The 19,032-nt window shown below is 36.8% G+C and overlaps 2 protein-coding genes across 2 annotated transcripts; both read right to left on the reverse strand.

Annotated features, from left to right (window-relative positions):
- Positions 1 to 4,820: 4,820 nt before the first annotated feature.
- On the reverse strand, positions 4,821 to 14,305 carry LOC136803490 (uro-adherence factor A-like). The gene is made up of 3 exons (XM_067060228.1): positions 14,188 to 14,305; positions 13,477 to 13,715; positions 4,821 to 11,042 (listed from the first exon to the last, which is right to left on the reverse strand). The coding sequence occupies exons 1-3, from the start codon at positions 14,214 to 14,216 to the stop codon at positions 5,824 to 5,826; spliced, it is 5,487 nt and encodes a 1,828-aa protein (XP_066916329.1). The 5' UTR covers positions 14,217 to 14,305; the 3' UTR covers positions 4,821 to 5,823.
- On the reverse strand, positions 14,303 to 17,192 carry LOC136803537 (MATH and LRR domain-containing protein PFE0570w-like). The gene is made up of 3 exons (XM_067060279.1): positions 17,019 to 17,192; positions 14,460 to 15,622; positions 14,303 to 14,344 (listed from the first exon to the last, which is right to left on the reverse strand). Exons 2-3 carry the CDS (start codon positions 15,615 to 15,617, stop codon positions 14,303 to 14,305), a joined length of 1,200 nt encoding a protein of 399 aa, XP_066916380.1. The 5' UTR covers positions 15,618 to 15,622; positions 17,019 to 17,192.
- Positions 17,193 to 19,032: the final 1,840 nt, after the last annotated feature.

Below are 19,032 nucleotides of genomic sequence, written 5' to 3' on the forward strand. Positions count from 1 at the left end.
TATCAGTGTAGCCTTAGCTTAAAGAAGAGGCCTCAAAAAAGAATCAACTGAAGAACGCCGTCTTTGATGATAAAACGATCAACATTATTATAACAGACGCTACTCCCGGGGGGGTACTACCCTTGTCGACCGACGGGGGTGCTCCGCTGAGGTTCGAAAAATTGACCCTACGTGGGACTCGAAATTTGCGAAAAAAGTGACCCTGAATGGGACTGAAATTCCAAAATTTTCTCAAATTTTCTACTTTTTCCCCAAATTTTCCAAAAAAAGGCACCCTACGAGGGACTGATTTTTCTATTTTGGTGTTTTTGCGACCCTACCTGGGACTCGTGGAGGTTAGAAAAGGTACCCTGACCAGCGGAGCATCCCCGTAACCCATCTTGCCCTAGTACCCCCCCCCCGGGACGCTACTGATGACTCGAACCCAGCGTTCACAGCTCTCAAAACGCAAGAAGCTGTTAAAATTCACCGATAACGATGTTATTCAAACATCGCGCACAGATTTCACGTCGATGCAATTTTATGATCTCTTTTTTGAGCTACTCAATGAAGAAGTTGAACGTTTAAACTTATGATAGAAATTATTGTATCAGAAAAGGCAATTAAATGATAAATACTCAGAGGTATATAAAGTATCAATTTCAAATTATGTTTGTTCTTTTCGATACAAACGGGATGTTATCCTTTTACTCTTGATTTTTATTTATAGATTAGAAAAAGTTTGCAAAGCTTGACCTTCCCAGCAAGAGAAATTTGAAGAGAGTAAAACAGGGGAAAATATCAAAATAAAACTAACTGTAGAAAACCATCTTTGATAAATCGATAAACACTTTGTATTATAGAATGGACGATCAAGTTTCTTGGGACGACACTGAAAAAACAAAACCAGCCTTCAAAAACCCTAGGAAAAAAGACTTTCAAAATAAATATCGTTAATGACAAGAAACTCAATTGAAGACAACGGGGATATATAATCCCGAAGCAGAAAAAGCCAATTTACCACAAACTATATGGTTGTAGGGGGCTTTTAATTTAGCATTATTTTAGCAAAAGTTTTGTGATTTTCGCAAAAGTGAATGCTCGCGAAAAAATCTTGACAAAATGGAAAATCTGTAAAACTTCTATCTTAAAATTAAATGCGTAACATTTATGGAATTTTTCAGGCTGTTAAAGACTCATAAGTCAAGAAAAATCTTTTCGTGTTAAAATTTCATATTTTCAATTTCATTTTTTACTCATGGGAAAGTTTGTATTTGATCCAGTTTCTTTAAATTTTATGCAATTTTGTGAATTTTTTTAAAGCATTGTACTGTATGTAGGGGGGGGGGTCAAAAATTACACTTTTTGAGTTTAATCATCTTTTTTAAATTAATTTTTCATGCTGATTCCGAATTTGAAATCCGTTTTTCCATATCTCTTACGCCTGAGCGGCTACCGGAGACCCTTTTTTCGGAAAACCGCCCAAAACCACTAAAAGTCAATTTTTTTGAAATTTTCCTTTTTGAATAGCTTTCTAGTGATGTGATATCTTTTTTAAATCAGTTTTTTATGCTGATTCCGAATCTGAAATTCATTTTGTTATAGCTCTCACCCTTGGCCTGGTATAGGAGGCTGTTTTTTTACTAAAATCTTCGAAAATCCAAGGAAAATTGATAATTTGAAAATGTTTGAATTTGAATGAACTTTGAATGAAAAATTTAATGATAACAACTTGTTTTAGATCATATCAGATTTTCATGCTGATTTCAAATTTCAAATCAGTTTTTGCATATCTCATACCCATGGCCTGCTACGGGGCCGGCTACATGAGGTTCCTTATTCAGAAAATATCGCAAAAATGTACTGAAATGAATATTTTTGAAGGAGATTCTTGTACTTGGATTCCATTTATCAAAACATATGGTTATACATTCCTTGTTACAAAGTTTTGAATACTTTATGCAATGATGCAACCCTTTGGATTGAGCTGCTTTTAATTAATTTGTCTGCTTAGAATATAATCAAAGGGGAATAAAAGATGTAAAAATCAAATTGTTAAAAATATTTTGAGCTAGTAAACTTCTTCCAAATGCATTGAACATTCAAAAGTTGATATTGGTTTTAACAAGCTGTATATCATTTTTTGAAAGGTTAAGTTACAATGAAAATCATAGGAATGTATAGACCGTATACCGAATAAATAGAATCTAAAAATCCTACATTCGAATAATTGTTTATTGAACCAATCGAAAGGCGCTATTGTTTTTTAAAAATAAATCACACCTTAAGGCCCCCCTTAAGCTGTTGATTTAATTACAATATTATGGTGTCAATTATTAAGTAAGGACTTCCACAAATATGACTATCTGTTCAAACAAGGGTTCTTTGAGAAGTTAATTAGAAAAATGTTTTGAGAAATTGAATTATCTTGTGAACCTCTAAGTAGTAAAACGTCCCTCCTTTCCAGGGAGACAACCATGTAAATGCTTTCATATTGGCCCATGTGTTTGGAAGTTACTTTTTAGGAATAGGTTATACTTCTTAAACATTGGTATCTTTCAATAAATTCACATTAAACCTGTTCTTATATGCCTTGTTTGAATTAAAATTATTTGAAAAATTCCATATATTAGCGCTATCTGTATAAGAGATAGCTTAGCCTAGTGATTTTAATTTTAACTTACCCCTTAAATGATTAAGGCTTCCTAAAACAATTATCAACTTTTCAATGTTCAATTAATTTAGGGAATCATTGTATTCGAAAGGAGTTCACTAGCTCAAGATAGTTTAAACGAGATTCTAAGCAGGTTGAATTTTGCTTCATGACTAGTTGAGCAGATAAATTCATAGCAGCAGTACAGAGGGTTAGCTCATGTAGCCGGCCCCGTAGCAGGTCAGTGGCAGGAGATATGCAAAAACTAATTTGAAATCAGCACAGATTCGGAATCAGCATGAAAAACTGATTTAAAAAAGATATCACATCATTAGAAAGCTATTCAAAATGGAAAATTTCAAAAACATTGACTTTTAGCGGTTTTGGGCGGTTTTCCGAAAAAAGGATCTCCGGTAGCCGCCCAGGGGTAAGAGATATGGAAAAACGGATTTCAAATTCGGAATCAGCATGAAAAATCATTTTTGGACCCCCCCCTACTGTATGGAATTTCTTGATAATTCTAAGGTGTAAAAAGATCTCTTTCATTGGGAGCCCAAAATAGGAAATTTTTGGCTTACCTTCCCCTTTTACACCCATCTAAATTTCGTTCCAAGACCTGAAATGCCAATAAGGGATGCCCTAAAATCGACCAATAAAGTTATAGTCCTGGGAGGAGGTCACTCGATCTGAAATCCACCTTGCTTGCAGGTAAAAATTTAATCTCATAACCGATCAGCATTGCTAAGGCATATGATGATCTGAAAAGTTTATTCAGCGGAAATTTACAAAACTGCGTTCGGCGGGGTCTGGGAAAAACTATGACACTTGACCAAATACCGGTATCCGATTGGGCTGCAGTTTTCAAGATTTATTTATCATTTTATAGGAAACAATTTTTTGTAAGAACTAAATAGCAAAAACCTCTGTATCTTTTGAAATATTGAATATTTTCCAAAAAAGTTTTCAGATGATAACAGGCAATTGTAGCAATTGTACATGAAACAATCTGAATCTTCACCTGTCAAAAATACTAACTTTTTTGCTGCTGAAATGCCCTTTGAGCACCTGAACATATCATGGCTACAAAATCATAAACAGTATCATTTAATTTGGAGTTTTAAAACCTTTTCAACTCAAGTTGGTTGAATGCCTGACAGACATTTCGCACACATTAAGTTATAATTATTCTGATAAAATGCTTCATTCCTCCTCTTTAATGGGATAAACTTTCGCGGGGATTAAATTTAGCGGATTTCGCGAATTTGGGTGTCATCCGCGAAATTAAGTCCTAATGGAAATTTGGAAGGGCCTCATCCGCGAAATATTTCTAAAAGAAACTCAAAATATATCAAATAAATACTATTTGAATAGTTACTTGCGTCAAAGAGGCGTAAATAATGTGTATTTCAATAACTAACGTGCATGATTTGATAGTAAAACTCACAAAATCGTGAAAATATTGCCACTTAATAGTGCCACCCGCGAAATTAAGTCCCCGCGAAATTTTCGAATTTCGCGGATAGTCCCAACCGCGAAATTTAATCCCCGCGAAAGTTTATCCCATTAAAGTAATCAAGCAGATAGCAAAAGAGAAGTAATCATTACATAAGAGAACATACCTGTAATAATCTGGTTGGTGTTTGAGCCTTGATCTTGAACAAAAATGAGAAAACATCCAAGCAAAATCAGTGTACAATTAATACAACTTTCAAAACAGTCTTTCAAAGCTTTTAAGTCAATAAGTATGAGCAGCCACTTCTGTGGGTGTATGTCAGAGCTACACTAAAATGAATAAACAACATTTAAAACATTGAATTTTCCTTCATAAGTCTCAAAATCCATAAAAAAATCAAAACATTGACCAAGAGCCAAAATGTGAATTTCAGGATCCATCTTAGATTTGGTTCGGAGCAAGAAAGCCACGGTCGCAGTAGAATCGGTTTTGTTTAGCCCACGCATCCAAAGACGGCCCGAGCAAATCGATAGATTTTATGCGAATGCCGCGATTGAATCGTGAAAAGTACTCTGAAATTTCAGAGTGTCGGCCATCAAAGAAAACCCGAGAACCTTCGCAGGTCTTCTTGCAGAACCATTCCCTTTAAAGCGCATGCATGGAATGCGTGGAGCACGAAGAGCTGCTTGGAGGTTAGTAAAAGTTAGGATTCCAAAATTGGGAGAACAAGCAATTTATTTTAAAGATTTTAGTATTTGAGCAATATACATTAATAATTAAATAATTTAAAATACTGTATTACCATTAGGTTGAAAATGTTTTTAAAAAACTACCTGGTTTGAAATCTTGTCTGGTAAACAAAGAGTGATCATAGAACGGTTTTAGAACAAGAGAAAACACTCTTCATGAAAAACAAGGCGTATTGATCTAACGTTATAACACCCCTGTCTCACAGCCCCGGTGGAGTTTCTTCTCGACTCAATAAATCCAGTTGGGATGGTTTTTTAGAGTGCAATTTTTCCATTGAATTTTAAATGGTGATAAGTCAATTTTCAAGAGGGGCTGAAATTGGAGGGTATTTTCCGACGGGGACAAAATTTGGCTTAATTTTCCAGTTGGGTGGGGTCCTACCGGGTCTGTAACACAGGGGTGTGCTAAAATGTTACTTAAACCTAACAAATCTAGTGCTTTGGGAACTAGCTTTAACAAAAATGCAAAACTTCAATAACAAAAAGAAATTATAAGAAAAAGTATTATCATCTAATTAATCAAATTCCATAAACATTATCCATTCAAAGCTCAAAAGGTCCAATCTGAGATACTGCAAGCTTATCACCTAAGTGCGGGTTGATAAATGGTTAGGGCATCTATACAGATTTCCTTATATTACCCTTTAAACAACAAAACAATACAATTTTGTTCTTCAGTTAATATCAATACCACGTGATCATTTCGGAACCTGTTCACCAAATTCATAATGTTTCAATGTTTAACAATCCATCAGATTGGGCGTGTGTACCCATATTCGACAAACAATATTGATTGAGAAGAATGGAGCTTAGCGAACTAATTCAATTCTCACAAGAGAAACTCCACAGCTATTTCAATTAGAGTCAATAAATATATCAAGTCAATATTATCGATCTATAATATAATTCTGTTCATCTTGCTAAGAATATCCTATTCAACACACCACACATCAACGAGTTTCGATATTTTCCAGCCTTTAAAACTATATTCACTCTGCAACATCGAAACTTGTAAATACAACATCATCATGTGCTTGAAGACCGCTTTTCTTTGATTTCGATTTCCGGGTCATTGCGGGTGATGACCTCAAATTACGGAATTTTGAATTGTAAGGGAATTCCGCATCTCCATTCTGTCTATCTGGAATCTTTCTCGAAGATGAAAATACTTCCGGAACAGTCACTTTCCCGATGTTCTTCCGGACTTTCCATGACCCGTTATTCTGCACATTTCGGCTGCTGTTGAAAGGAACAATAGCTTGTTTGATAGACGGCCGTTTTGTGACGGTCACCTTACCACCATGTGAATTCAACCATTCTTGGTGACTCAAGAAACTGTCATCAATACCAAAATCTTCATCATTCGCAACTGTCATACTGAGACCGGATTCTGACCGGATACTCGAATATCCAGACGTCACCAGACTACCGAGAGATGAAGCTGTAACTGTTCCATTATTATTTGAACTGACATTCATATTTAAACGTCTAATGATGTCATCATCAACAATCTCATCTTGGGAATCATCAAGGGAATCGTTTTTCTTGTTTTTACGTTTACTTCTTGGCGAGAAGATGTTCTTGATTCTTTTCCCAAGACTAGGCGAACTAGGGCGACTATTTGGGCGTGTAGCGGGCATAGAACGGGGCGAAGTTGACATATTTGAAAATTCTGTCACATCCGTGCGGGCGGAACGTGGTGTTGAGCCACCACTAACTATATTTGTTAGACTGAAACGCCTTTTTGATTTTTTGGGTGTCGACGCCCTAGGGGTGGATGAATTCGAGGCGGCTTTTTCTCGTTTGTGTTTTCGTTCGTTGAATCTTTCGTCACTTCTTTTTTCGTGTTCGTCGATCATCCATTCGGAATCTTTATTTTGCTGGAATGAATCTGGAATATTAATTCTCCCAACATTAGTATTTGTGTAAATTTCACTCGAATATTTCTCGACCTTCTTTTTTCGGCTGACGGTGTCGTTAACTCGTACATTATTTGATAACCGAGGAGTGTGTTGTGTCAATGTCTGGATGTTGTCGGCAAACTCCAGTGAACCGACCTTATCTAACAATGGCTCGGAACTAGATAGTCGTTTCGAGTTCATTAATCGTTCTTGTTGTCGTTTTTTCTTTAGTTCGGTTAACGACAATTTTCTTTCATTCTCAACCACCGAAGGTACACTACGATTGCTTGATATTCTCTCATTCGAAATTCTTTTAGATTCAGCTGTTCCATCAGTTACGAGTTGAATACGACCAGTTGTCGGTTGACTCTCGGTGCCGACTTCAATTTTCGGTGAACGATTTCGGTCGTTGAATCGGTGGGTTTTGTATTCGCTCGGTTTAATGACTTTCTCCTCGTTTTCTTCCGGCAAATAATACTCGGTTTGGCGCAGATTCAATCCACGACTATCAGGTGCAATCAAAGGCTCATGCGTCCGATTTGATATCACGGCTGCCGTACCTCGATCGGCTGTATCTCGATCGACTGAATCAAGATCCAGAGACAGATCAAGAGGTTCTTCAACAATCTGTTTCGTTTTTTCATATCTGATAGCACTGTCTAAGACTGTATTACTTCGTGTTCGGGGTTGATATTCAGTGGATGAAAAGCTGTGAATTCGGGACACAGATCTGCTTTCAGGGTATTCAACGCGCATTGACGAGAAACTATCGTTTCGATCTAATATGGATCCCTCGGTGCGTGATCTAGAGACATCAGCTATACTTTCAGGTAAATCTGCAATAGAGCCATTAGTGTAGCTCCTATCACGTCTTATTGGGGTTTCGTCTATCTGTGATTTGAAGCTAGACGATCGTGACCGTGATTGGATGACATCAGCAGTAGAAAAGCTTGTATTTCGTGATAAAGATGCCTCTTCTTTGAGTGATCTCATGCTTTCAACTCTTGAAATAGATCTGCTCTGTGGCGGCTCAACAGAAATGGAAGAAAAACTTTCATGACGAGAAACAGAAGTGTCTGAGGCATGTGATACAAAGTTTGGTTTTTCCTCAGGTAAGCTTGATCCATCTTGAGTATATTTGATTGAATAAGGCGATTGAAAACTGTCTGTTCGGGACAAGTGAGAATTGTTCTTAGGTGAGCTATCAACTTCATCCATGGGAGGAATTGCTTGGGTGTTTGTATCTGTCTCTGGTTGAGCTTCGGTAAAAGTTGAGGCGCGGTTGCGGACATTGACAGTTTCAAATTCATCTGAGTGATTTATCGTAAGTCCTCTCGAGCGCTGTACTTCGGGTGATCTGAATTCGGTAACCAGAATCTCTGGAGTTTGATCGGAAAAATCGGGTTCCAGTTTTCGGGATTCATTTTGAACCATTTCGGAATCAATATCTTTAGATATAAGAGAGAAAGTTTGACTTGAGATTTTTGGTCGACTGAAATTTATATCTTTATTGTTTCTGGTTAATGAACTTAACCCGGTTTTGTCTTTAATGTGAGATTTTAACATCATCATGACTTGGTTTTTGTCAATCGGATTTTCATCGGTTAGTTTCTCTTCCGATTCGGATTGGTTGGTGTACGCTTGGAAGCCGTTTGCTAGTTCTTCGTTTTGCTTGTGTGTAGGTAACGGGAAGCTGTTATAAAGATCAATTTGTCCTGCATTAGACATATTTGTTCCGTATGAGCTTTGAGAATTTTGTTGATATAGTTCATGATTGACGGACGAATTTCCATAATTATTCTCTTGTCGATAATCGTGCTGAGGGGTGTTTCCGTAATCTTCTTTGATGACCGGATAGGGGTGATGGTCTGTATCTTCGATTTCCGGCGAGGCTGGTCGACTACGTTTAAACATCGCAAGTTTAAGTTCACTCAGCATCGATTCTTTCTTGTTAAGTTCTGACGTGTCTTTATCTCTCAAATGGAATAATTTCTTCTCCATTAACGGCGCTGTAGAATGGAACGACGACGTGAGACTGACGTAATTCGAGCTTGACGGGGTGTTGTAAGACGCGTCGATTTTACGTGGTTGTTGTTGATTTGACGTTGTGTATTCACTGTGGCGATTTGCTTTGTCCGGCTTTGCGTAAAGGTCGTCTGGGATTTCGTTCGTTGGTTGTTGATTTTGGTTGAAATTCATGTGTGGATTATCGTGGTGATTCCCCGGAAGCATTGATTGGTGATTTCCTGGAACCATTGATTGGTGATTTCCTGGAACCATTGATCGGTGATTTCCTGGAACCATTGATTGGTGATTTCCTGAATTCAGTGATTGATGATTCCCTGAGAAAGCTGTCGACATTTGCTGATAGCCTTCGTGTGTTGGTGGTTGGGTGTAGTTGAAACTACTATTTTGGTTTTGATGAAGATTCCCTGACAGCATTGACTGGTGATTTCCTGGGACGTTTCGCTGGTGATTCCCATTGAAGGAAGGTTGTTGATTGGTTTGGAAATTCATATCGATTGGCTGTTGGTTAGATAGATATTCCATAACTGGAGGTTTTTGGTTCAAAGAGTGTGATCTTTCTGGTCGGTTCACATTCTGAGAAAATTCTGTTACTGTTTGCTGGGTATAAGGTAATTCAACTGCTGGTGTGTGTTGGCTGTAGGGTTGAGAACCAGCTTGTTGATGGCCAATACTTTGCTGGTTTGAGGTGTAAGGGATTGATGGCGGATCAGAATTTTGCTGCTGTTTGGAAAGAGATTCGATTGATTCTTCAAGTCGCAAGGATGGTTCCTTATCAATGATTAAAGGGGGCTCGTTGGCTAATAACAACGGATCTGGGAACTTCGTTTGTCGTTTGGTGAACGAGCGGTCAGAAGCGTTCATTGTCTTGACGCGCGCTTTTAACATGTTGTCCAACTTTTGATGGATTCCCTTGCGCCCTTGTTCTAAATCTTCCTGGGCCTCGGTGGCTACGTGTATTCTCTGTTCCTCTTCATGTTGCTTTTTACGCTCGTCTTCACACTCCAGATTCAAGATTTCATGTAAGTTTGACAAAGATTGTACCTTGTGATTGGTTGAAATTGAAGATGAAGGCTTCTGATTGGTTGATGGTGTACCATGTTCTAAATTCAATCCATTAGATGTAGATTGGTAGAGTTCACTGGCGGTCGAGTTCGTGAGATCGCTACCGTAGGTTCTGGATGTCTCATAACCATCATCTATGGACGCACGCCCTTCAGAATCATTGTCTTTCATCATGACGTGGCCATACTCTCCATACTCCATGGTGACACGTTTGTGTTGATTTTTCTTTCGATTGACAGCACGTTTTTTACTTTGTTTATAGTGAGTATGTCCAGTTTTAGATGTTGTTTTGGGATTGTCCGTCCAGCGACTGTTTTGTTTTAAACGTTGATTAACAGCGTCGATATGATCATTAATTACTCCATGAGTGTTTGTTGAAGATACTTCTTTCTTGGTGTCCCCGACGTCTTGCTCTTGTGGAGATAACTGGAAAGATCTTCGTGTCTTTGCGTCTTCACTGTTCTGCTCTTGCGGGGATAAGAGAACAGATCTTTGATGTTTGGAGTTTCTTGATTCTTCTTGTTTCAAAGATAGAGAAGCGAAATTTTCGTTTAGTTTGATACTTTCATTTCTTCCTATCTTCTTCTCATCATAACTCGGTGAAGATGAAGAACGGAATGAGATGCTATTCACGGGTGATGAATCATTCTGCATAATTTCGACATCATTTTCCTTAACTGCTACATAATTGATATTCATTGAGTTATATTTAGATGTTGTCTTGGCGCTGTTTTCCCTTGTTGATTCAGTGTATTCAAGGTGTTTTACTTGAGGTGTACCGCTTAATAATTCATCAAAACTTCTAGTCCGGTTACGTACGAATGAGTGAGCAGGCGAGACCGCCCGCTGGTTGGTATCCAAGCTTTGCTGGTTGAATTCCTTTTGAGTTTGACTCGACCTAGCTGTGTCACTATCTGATGAGATTAAATGAACGCCCATTTTAGAAAGGGCGGTATTATCAATTGGGCGGGATTCTTGTTTGGTCTCCGGCCTTGCTATTGAGAATGAATGACTTTTGAAACCGGGAGAACGAGAAATTTTGATGTTTCCTTTTTTGAAGTCACGTGGTTTCAATGTTGAATCATCCTTTTCTTGATATTGGTCATTGCTCGAAACATTATCGACGTTCGTTGAGTGTATGGATTCTAGTTCATCGGAAGATAGCAATGCATCGCCAATGTTTTGAATGCTCTTACCATCTAGGTCTGTGGGTTCACCTAAAACGAAAGATTAAAAAAACATTTAACATTATGACTCTTTCGTTGTTTTACCCAAAGCGCTAGAGAAAGCACAAATCTCTTGATATTTTGTAACAAGGAACAGGGCTAGAGAGTGAGAAACTGAGTATCACAAGCACAGTGGTTTGAAGGTCAATTTTTATTTTCGACCTAAGTCCCTTCGGACCTAAATCGAATGATGATGATACGTTCGCAGACAGAAAAAGCGATTTTCCAAGGCCCTATACATAACATTTATAAGCATATGAAGGCTCAGATTTGCAGAATTCCTAAGCATTATGTCAGCCTGAAATATTTTTCAAGTTGTCATTTTTTATCTGTTTAAAAAGATTTGGTAGAGGTCAAGTAAAAAAAAGACATTCCACGGCTAGGAACTTACCACTGCTCCCAAAATCTGAACAAATTTTTACAAAATTTCTGAAATTTCACTAAAAACTTGGCTCGGGGTGAATCAAAAACATGATTCATAAGCATATAATAAGCATTGGCTTTGCCTGGGTGCTTCAAAAACTTGAAAGAAGCATACACGAGCATGACCAAGGTACATACACTTGCTTAAAAAAACATGTAGCTAAAACCTAACCCTATCCATACTAGTCCTTTAGGGGCGGTTCAAAACTAGGGGGAGGGCTTCTCCTGTACCACCCCTTAAGTTTTGATCAATTTGGTATTTTTGATATGACACATAAGATCCTTGTCATAAAATGTAATTTTGCGGATCGGTAAAATGCACTGACTTATTATAGGGCTTTGGATTTTACTGTTCTTGGTAATTATTAAAAGTGCAACTATTGAATTTAGAGGCGGCACAAATGCTTGATATAAAGCTTTCTATAGACCGTGACTGGAAAGGCCTTAGTGAATATACAGAGACTGCAACCATTTTAAAACAAATTCAATTTCAGGGGGAAGGAAGAACAAACAATAATAGCCATGTATAATTTGGCATGTTGTTTTCGCTGGGAGAGTATTCAAAATCAAAAGAAATATGCGATAGATTGGAACGCGAAATACCATCTTTTTGGGGCATGGCCATGAACTTGTAACGGAAAACGAAAGGTCAAAATAATCAAATAAACCAATCCTCACTGCATAATATTATGCTATTTTTCCCATTCTCGAAAACAAAAAATATGAAATCTCCAGCCATAAAGAATATTGGGATATCAATCTCCATCGATTTTCAGTCCGTTATTTTTATCCCCACTGGCTGAAAAAATCCTATCGGGTCTGTGAGAAGGGGGTGTCTTAACCAATAATACCTTATCGGTCTTTTATAAGCCGGTCCTTATCGGAGCATAGTCATTATAAAAACACTGGTCTGGAAGGCTTTTGTCTCTTTTTATTGTTAAAAGATAGAGCTTACGTACCAAAATCGATTTATTTTGCAAGCTTTTTGATCATTTGATTAGAAAATAGACTAATCCCAAGAGGAGATTTTGGAAACGTGATCAAAAAGTATGCAAATCGCAACTTGTCTTTTGTACGTAACAAAGGAAAATGGAACAAAAAGCTAAAACAATACATTGCCAGACCAGGGTTTTTTATAATGACTATGATCGGAGGTAAGACTAAGCCCATATTCAGACGTTACGGTTCCGTTCCGAAACGAAACGAAACGGTTTCGAAACAAGTGTGAACGTCAAAATTCGAAACGTAAAAAATTAACGTTACAAAGCAAAACAGATCGAAACGATTTCGCTCCACTATTTTTATCGGAATGGAACTGCTCCGTTTTCTTGCTCCGAAACGTTCCGAAACCAATAGTAACACACTTGATCCGTAACGAAAATCATACCAGAGCGAAACGGAACAGTGACGTGTGAACATGGTCTAAGGATCGTTGCATAGAGGGCCGATAAGGGTACAATTTTTATATTTACACCCTAAGAAAAATGTACTATTTCTATGTTATATCAATAACAATGTTGGAAGGGAGATAATTATTTTTGTCTATCATATATTTATCCACACAACTTTATGTAAAATCTTTGGCATGAAAAAATGGCTTAAAGGGACAAATATTTATTGAATTGGCTTGAAACTTTTGTCTTATTAGACTTTAACAGATTAAAATTTAAAAAGTGCCATACACGTTACATTTTATTCAAAGTTTGAAGTTTAACAAATTTCTATTTTGTCTAGAATTTTTCGCGAGCATAAACTTTCGCGAATGGCTATTCCAAGAATTTTCAAAAACAATAAAAGGTTTTGTTTTTAAATAAGAGCGGTATCGTTTGTTTACTCATCAATTTCAATTCACTAGCTTTTTCACATTTGATTGACACGAATGTGGAGCAAGATCGGTCAGGAAGAGGAAAAGGAAGACATTTTTTGCTTAAGTGAAGTGAAGTGAAGTGAAGATATGAAACAGGAATACTTACGTAAAATTAAAACATCTAACAAGATTTACCTGCAAAACTTTGAGGCTTCTTTATTCTTGTTTGGTTGTCTTCTATCCTAGAATTCGATGTTCTGAAGCTATGTGAATTGAAATTCCAGTCTGGTTTAGGTAACATCCGTCTGGTGTTGGTCGAAGGAAGTATTCGTTTAGGTTTGACTTGAGGAGACTGTCGTTGAACAGGATGATGATTAGCCTCTGTATTTTCACCATCGTAACTCATCAGAGAAGAAATATCTTTGGAAGTCAGGCTAGAAACAATAGATAGGTGTGGTTTGTAAGATCATAATCTCATCGCACAACACGCTTTGCTCTAAAGGGATGTGGAAAATTTGATTTTATGGCCTTTAGATTGAATGCGTGCAGTGCGCGTAATCAGAATCTATAAGATCATGACAACCGGCGTCAAAGAAACGTTCATCTAACATCCATATTGCGTCCAGAAGGCCTTAGATGGTCGTTAAATTAACATTATTGACCAAAAACTGATGCAGCTCACAGATATCTTAAATAAAAAACTAGGTAAAAAAAAAACGTTTTTATCGTTTTTCATAATCTTTAGGGGTTTTATGAGTTTTGCGACCATTAGGCCTTAACAGAATTTGAAATATACAAAAAAGTATCCTTAAGGAGGCACTCACCCGTACCCTCCATTTGCCTCACTTTTATTTTGTAAGAATATGAAATAAGATCTCCATATTATAAAAGGAGAAGCTAACTCACCTTTGAGTTCGATTAACAATATTTCCCATCTTTGAAATGTTGCTCTGGTTTTGATTATCAATACTCGTGTCAAACTGGAAGCTAACTCTTGAAGAAGGTCTTTCCGATGACTTGCTTACAAGTGAAGGTTCTCTCTGGCCATGCGAATTTGAACGAGCTTTATATTGGGAATTTGATCTTGGCTTCATGTCTACTTGGCCAAAGTGATTATTACTTGCAGTTACTTTGTCATGATGTGTGCCCATCTCTCCTCCTTTATAAGATTCATTTACGGGAAGTTTCCTCAAAGAATTGTTATTTTGTTGTAAAACATTCATTTCTTGACAGGAAAATTCTTCAACAACGCGTTGTCTTTTCGAAAGCTCCGCCACGTGTTCCTGCTTGGAGTAACAGTCATCATCACTTAGGTTATTTAGATTCTCATTACTACGCGCCAACGTGAAAAGTGATTTGAGGTTGTTGTCATCGTTGATAAGTCGTTTACTGTTACTTCTCGTTACCTTAGCAACGGGACCATGGTTTTCATCCGGGATAGAAAAACTGACATTTCTCTGGACATCTTTCGATCCATTTGATCTGTGACTTCGGCTAGCGGTAATATTTCCTTTTGAAATATTCGATCTATCATTTATCGATTCTGCATAATGCAATTTTTCAGATGAAATCATATTTTCGCTACCTCTTCCTTGAGAAAAAGAATCGGTTATATTTCTACTGCGTTCATACGAACTCCTCTCCTCAAAAACGGTGTTTTTAGTAACGAAGGAGTCTGGCGTGTTTATATTATTTGTAGCATGTCCTTCTTCGGGAAGTGTATTTTTCGTTTCTTCAACTTCTCTTGATAAAACATTTGTAACTAGATCATTTTCATAACCATTTTGCGGGCTTTCAATTTCATCATCACCACAAAGATTATTGTTGCCATCAGGGTAAAACTTTGTTTCAGGACTATTTTCAAGTAGGTTTTCAAGAGGATCTAAGGTTGATCTATCTACAGTATCGACATTGTATATTTCGTCTCGATTATCTGGAGGAATAGTACCATTTTGGTCTTGTTCATACAGATCTGAGGCTTTATTCATATGAAGTTCGTTAACAGGGTTTGAAATATATTGTTTACTCTGGAGCTCATCTTTAGTAGGATGGTACTGACCCGCTGATTCATTTTGAATAAACTGCTCCGCTTCTGTTTTCGAATCTTGAACATTTTCTCGATTACTTGGTTCATAGTTGGAACGTTTGTCTCGATTGGTTGGATCATCAGTATTTTGTTTACGCTTTTCAAAAATGAATGATGAAGATGCGAGCGTGCTGTTGTTTCGGTCGTTCAAAAAATCACTAGTTCTCGGCTTTCGTAACTTTTTCAAGGAGCCATTTGTTTCTTTGTGATAAGAGAATGTTAGATTACCAAGGCGACTTGGAGCTGCCATTTTATCTGAAAAAAGGAAGTCGTTATTTGACAACATTCGCGCCAGAATACATTGTTTAGAACTTGGAAAATTAGGAACCGATGATCGTCAGGAATTATGCACTTTTTTTATTTATAAGAACCAGTATGTTTAGCTGAGTCCGAGATTGCTCTTAAATTTCTATTGTGCCAAACAATAGAGCTATTGTTCTGAGGGCCTAAATCTCAGGCTGGTGTCCTTGTAAATAAAAAAACGCATATTCACAAAGAGTGTACACGTTGACTTGACCAAAACTAGACTGGAGTCGTTTATAATGCGTTTAATCATGAATTTATGAATTCATGGTTTAATGCAGTAGTATAGGCATTATATGATAATACGAGTTGTTTCTATGAAAAGTCTATATAGAATGACCATGAAAATGTGATTTATATTAATACTTCATTCGTATACTCTCGGGTACCTAATAGCCGTCCCCCCCCCCGCTTATTGATTTTTGGAAAAATGTTTTTGAAAGTATCCTCTTTTGTCCTAATTCAGCTGTATTAGCCTCCTTTTCAAAAATTTTCCAGCCAGGACATATTTATTCCACCCCCCCCCGCTCATTAAGTTTTGAGATTTTTCCAACCAACAACAAATACGGCGTATATTCTAAGGCTTCACTTTTTCTTGCCTGAGAAAGGTTAAAGATTCGCTTCTAGCACCTCTTGGGGCTTATACTTCATTGAGAAGAATCTCCAAAACTACTGTCATAAAGATATGTCAGCACTCTAATGCCCAACCTTAAAAACTCTCAAAGCGAAGATATTAGCGAGTGACTGAAGCGATTTGGAAAAACCCGCAGTTCTGACCTGCAAAATCGAGGACGGTAAAAGTGCTGATTTACCGTCGTCCTCAGTTGGTCATGATCTAGCCAAATTAGAACCTTACCGTCTCCGTCGCTGAAAAACACACATACATAAACTCGGTATTAATATCATGGACGGTTTGAGCATAATGTTACTAATTGACGGTTTATGGTGAAAGAAGGCCCGACACAGGTCACATCAAGTTGATCTATATCCGGGGGGGGGGGGCACTCAAGGTAAATGACCTACCAGACGTTCGGCCCTTAAGGGTAGGTTTTTCATAGTTCAGCTAGTGCACTGTAAGGGTAGGAAATTGTGATAAAAGGCCAGTTTTTTGGTAAAATTGGCAGAGAATTGGTCAATTTTGGAGGAAAAATTGCAAAAATATTCGCCCTTACGGGCGAGAAATTTTGAAAAAGTGCACTGTAAGGGTATGATTTTTCATGGAAATTCACTGCACTGTAAGGGTCCGATTTTAGAAGCCAAATTTTGGGCCGAACGTATGGTCGTTTTCAGATCGAGTGCCCCCCTCCGGGTCTATATCTAAACTATATGAAAGATCTGTAGTACTAACCTTGTTCAACATTGATGTACAAAGTTCATTTTACTACTCTATCGCAAATATAGATAGTATCTCGGCGAACATAAGTATAGCAAGAAATATGTATTGTAACATTTGTATTCCTCCAGTATGGAGAGAAAATCCGTCATAAAATTTGAATTACTCTCACACGAAGAATTAGTATATTAAAATCACTCACTTGAGTAAATCGAGGCTTTCATGGAGAAAATATCCCCTATGTAATGATCATGGATTCAAGGAAGAAAATATCGATTTAATTCTATATAGATATTAATTATTCATTGATATGGTGAAATTATTTTATAAGAATTTCATAATCAATTTCTATCAATATAAATCGAGTTTGCTAAGGACCTACTCCAAACTTCTTTTTTTTTTCCAAAAATTACACGTTTTTTTTATTAGAACCCAGTTTATAAGAACATTCAGGCTGAAATTCGTCAAAAAATTAAGAACATCGTAACAACAGCCTCAGTTTGGAAAAAAATGACAAGAAACTCCAAATTTTACCAATTTTAAGTGCTCTTTATTTTGCATGATATTTGTAGTCTGAAAAATTAAGAACGCATTTAAGAACATTTTAGGCTGAAAACGGCTAAAGAATAAGCTCAGCCAAATTTTAGGTGTTCTAATTAAAAAGAAAACAATTATCTCATTTTCAGTATTATTCGTTTCGTTCACTAACAAAATATCTGGTTAGAATTTCAAGGTTCAATGTGTATGTCTTAAGAGAACTAATTTTGGAGAGCAGAAAAATCCTATAAAATCTTAAATTTGACGAGACATTTCTTTAAATTTTGGCGAACCATTAAAAAAATTGGTTCTTTTTTTGCCTAAAAATGAGTGTTTTAGACGAAATTTAGGAGTTATTTTTAGAAATTAAGAAATAAACCACCAGCTATACCTTATCAAACGAATGTGTAATGACAGCACAAAAGAAAACAAATCAAACGTTTCAATCAAAAACCGTCAATCAATTGAATAGAAATTTGAATTATTTGTCAAATCGGAGTGCAATCGAAGTCAAGTAAATTTGGCTCGACGTAGTGTTTGTTCTGTACAAAGAAAATTCGAATTTCTTTGAATATTTAACAAAGTACTTAGAAGTATGTTTCAGGACCGAGATGTTTATCATTTGATTCGTCAATGATATCTAGGGAGACTACCTCCAAAGGCGTAACTGTAATCAACAGTCAAGCATGAAAGGTTTCCCTGTGGGTTATTCTTATAAATAACACAAAAAAGTTTCCATTTCCAAGGGAACCGTCATCCCCGAATATCGTCAACCGTATTAAAAATTGAAAAAAAACTTCATGTAAAGGGGATAGAAATATTTTTCTTTCATTTTCTTTCTTTTTTTGGTAGTAACTTTTCATTTTAGACATTTTTTTTAATTTCTGAGGTATTAAAGATTTAAATATTTTTATAGGAAAAAATTAAAAGTAGATAGATATTTAAAAGAGTCCAGACATTATCATTACTGATGTACAGATGAGAATCCGTATCAATCCGATATGAAAAGGTTGTGAATTAAAATTGATGAGTAAGCAAACGATATCACTCTTATTTAAAAACAAAACCTTTAAAATGTCACTTTCCGAAAAGATTATAAAATATTGGTTCTTACAAGCAACATGAAAGATATTTCAGTCTATTTGACCAACACTAATGATTAAAAATGCAAAGGTCAATCTCTCGCAGAAAAAAAGACCACGAAATGTTAAAATTTCAATCACCGTAACAGTTATCGCTGGTTTGAACGATTTGAAAGTATGTTCAAAGCCATTTGGGGGTACCTAGCCAAATTGTAAACTTAATGGCTTAAGGAAAATTTTAGCATTTCTTAAATAGGTTTTAGCCTCGTTTAGGCTAAAAACTCGTCCCCAGGCCCCAAAAATGATAATTTTTGAAAAATAAAAAACTCATCCCAAAATATTTTCCCAATGAACAAGGGTGCCAAATTTCAGTCAAATCCGACCATTTTTGACGTCTCCAGCCTGCCTCA

This window comes from Clytia hemisphaerica, unplaced genomic scaffold (genome assembly GCF_902728285.1).
Source record: "Clytia hemisphaerica strain Z4C2 unplaced genomic scaffold, Clytia hemisphaerica genome assembly, whole genome shotgun sequence".
Taxonomy (NCBI): Eukaryota; Metazoa; Cnidaria; class Hydrozoa; order Leptothecata; family Clytiidae; genus Clytia; species Clytia hemisphaerica.